At 43.9% G+C, this 2,670-nt stretch overlaps 1 protein-coding gene across 1 annotated transcript in view; it reads right to left on the bottom strand.

The window, feature by feature from the left end:
• Positions 1-1,409, bottom strand: part of grin2bb (glutamate receptor, ionotropic, N-methyl D-aspartate 2B, genome duplicate b) — a 330,977-nt gene extending 329,568 nt beyond the window's left edge. Inside the window, exon 1 of the mRNA XM_063199452.1 lies at positions 1,338-1,409. Within this exon, the coding sequence (XP_063055522.1) occupies positions 1,338-1,346 (9 nt within the window). The 5' untranslated portion in view covers positions 1,347-1,409. The remainder of the gene's footprint in view (positions 1-1,337) is intronic.
• Between the last annotated feature and the right edge of the window lie 1,261 nt (positions 1,410-2,670).

The following is a 2,670-nucleotide window of genomic DNA, read 5'->3' as shown; positions in this document are numbered from 1 at the left end:
AATAAAAATAAAAATACTGCATGCACACACAATCTGTCGACAGTATCTAAGAACTGGTTCCAGTCCCTCTGCCTGTAGTTGCCCCAGGGATTTACAAGCCCAGGCCCTCTCTCAGATCAATATGTTCATTTGCAGGCTACATTAGGCCCGTGGACGGTAATTGGCTACATATGCAATAATTTAACTACATTGGAGCGGTAGAAGGCTACTCAAAGCACTAAGGTAGGACTACTGTAGCTGAGGTAAATTGGTCCTTTTTTTCATTTGAGTTCAAGGAAATAGCACAGGTTACACTGTAGTTCTGGGCTATCCAACATGCTTAATAACATTGTAATAACTCATTCATAACTCAAGTACATATGCCTAACCTATTGCCTATGAAAGTTGTATTCAGTCCAACAGGCAAATAAGCCTTTCAACTTATTTGCTTTTCAGTGTAAGCTAGGCTACATTTTTCGTCCACCACAAACCTGTTGTGAATAGGCTAGGCCTAAACAACCATGTCTCCCCCATCTATAACGTAGTCGGCTGCTTACAGAATAGTGATTTCACTTGAGTTAACTTCTTCCTAGTTGAGTTAGGCCAATCTGGTTATCTGACACATTTCAGTGAACATCATCTCCATCGCCAAAACTCCCACCTCACCTCACTTTACCTTCAGGCGGGAAAGCTTGTGGTGAGTGGCGCGTCATCAGGTGTTGACTGCCTCGCGCACAGAGCAGGCTGGAGTGCCGCAGATTAAAAATAGTATTTCCCTTCCCTTTAACATCTTCACTCGCGGCACACCGACAGCTCAGCCTTCCTGCCTTCCGCTGTCGTTCAGAGAGAAATCGTGACTCTGTCTTAACCCAGGCAGCCAGTCACAGACCTTCAGGCGAGCATCGCTCGAACGAGCTTTGATTGACAGGCGTCGTCTGTGAGGTCGCGAAAAGAGCACGCGGCTACCGTGTCGGCACGCAATGACTGACAGGGGAAGTGAGAGTTGAGGAGGGGAAAGGTGCCGTTTGTGGAGCCAATATTAAGCTTTCACACTGGGCAAGGGAATCGTTTATCTTGTTCTTGTGGTGTGTCTGCTGCCGTGCCCTAACGCGCGTCTTGGGGACCTCTCCAAAGTTTTACTTGCGTTACTTGCCACATCATTTTTGTCAGTGGATGATAAAACGAATCGATACAATGATATGAGTAAAGGCAAAACATTGCCACACACTTACCCTCATCATCTCCCTCACAAACACACTTCCACGCACACATTTTGATACTGACGTTATTAAGTACGCAAACATGACACAAACAATCGTGTAGCTTTTGTGTGATTCGACAAAAAAAAATCAATTTACCTTGAACATTGCCAGCCCAACTCTCACCAGGTCCGCTCAGTTCTGGCATGGTGCTGTGGACTGGGTCTCCTCTCTACCTTTCATATCCTCGAGTGAAATGATGAAGAAAGACAGAAGCCACGTAAAGGAAAGAGTTCAGTGGAGATCTAAAACTGACAGGCAGAAAACGGAGAAGCGGGAAAGACAGGCTTGACCAAGCACGGAGGGGAAAACTCGGCTTAGCCCACCACTGTGAAAATACGCAGTATCCAAGTTAATATTCAAATGCAGATGTGTTTGTTTCCTTCCAGTCTTTCGTTCACTAAAAACAAAGTTATTCTCGGTGCCTTGACAATCCCGAACGAGAGATAAAATTGTTACGAGTTTATCATAGAATCCAAGAAAGAGAAACGATTAGAGTAACCTGACCATGTCCCTCTGGCGTGGACAGAATTGTTTTGTGTTTGTCGACACCTGTGTATCCTTTGTTTGGTTTATATATATCCAGACCGAAAATGAGAGAAGCAAAAGAGAAAAAAATGCTAAACGTAACGCCACATCAACATCAAGGGTTATACTGTAGTCCACGGTGAATGGGGTATTTCCAGAGTGAAGTTCAGGGAATCAAAGCCCATAAACGGGGTTAACGACAGCGCTGAGGAGGATCTGCCAAAATATTCAGCACAGTCGTCTTCCAGTTTCTTATCTTCTAGTTCAAAGCCATCAGCAATCAAAAAGCAGAGTCCTTCCGTGTGTTTTTAGCAGCGCCTCAGTTGGTGTTCCAAGCTTGTAGCGGAGGGCGAATATCTGACGCCGGAAAAGCTGCTTGTCCCAATTAGCTGTTCATTGGATGCCCCCCAGCCGCGTTGGTAGTTTGACACCTGTAAGGGAATGAAGGAAAATGTAATTAGCATCAACTTGGCAGAATATAATCAGGTCGTAATGACGTAGGTGGTCAGTTTTTTGGGGTTAATTTAGCTGTTGGATATGCATTTTTTTTCCTCAAATGAAAGACGGGGGCAAACGTGGTTTGATGACTAGGGAACTGATTTTGGAATGGGAAGGTTGCAAGATTGAATCCCATAGCCTATATATCGCCCATGACGAAGTTTAAGATGTAGGCATGCTAATGCAATGTAAAGAGGGAAATGTTTTAAAGGTGCACTATGTAACATTTTTAATAGTTTATTTCCAGAATTCGTGCTGCCCATTCACAAATGTTACCTTTTTCATGAATACGTATCACCACCATCAAATTCTAAGTATTAATTATGACTGGGAAACCTGCACTTTTCATAGGCTACATAACCTACCTTCTCCATTGCCTGTCATTTTGATTTTCCAGAAATAGACC

Source organism: Engraulis encrasicolus, chromosome 1 (genome assembly GCF_034702125.1).
Source record: "Engraulis encrasicolus isolate BLACKSEA-1 chromosome 1, IST_EnEncr_1.0, whole genome shotgun sequence".
Lineage (NCBI taxonomy): Eukaryota > Metazoa > Chordata > Actinopteri > Clupeiformes > Engraulidae > Engraulis > Engraulis encrasicolus.
Note: the sequence above shows the minus strand (reverse complement) of the source record. Positions and strands in the feature narration are given on the sequence as shown.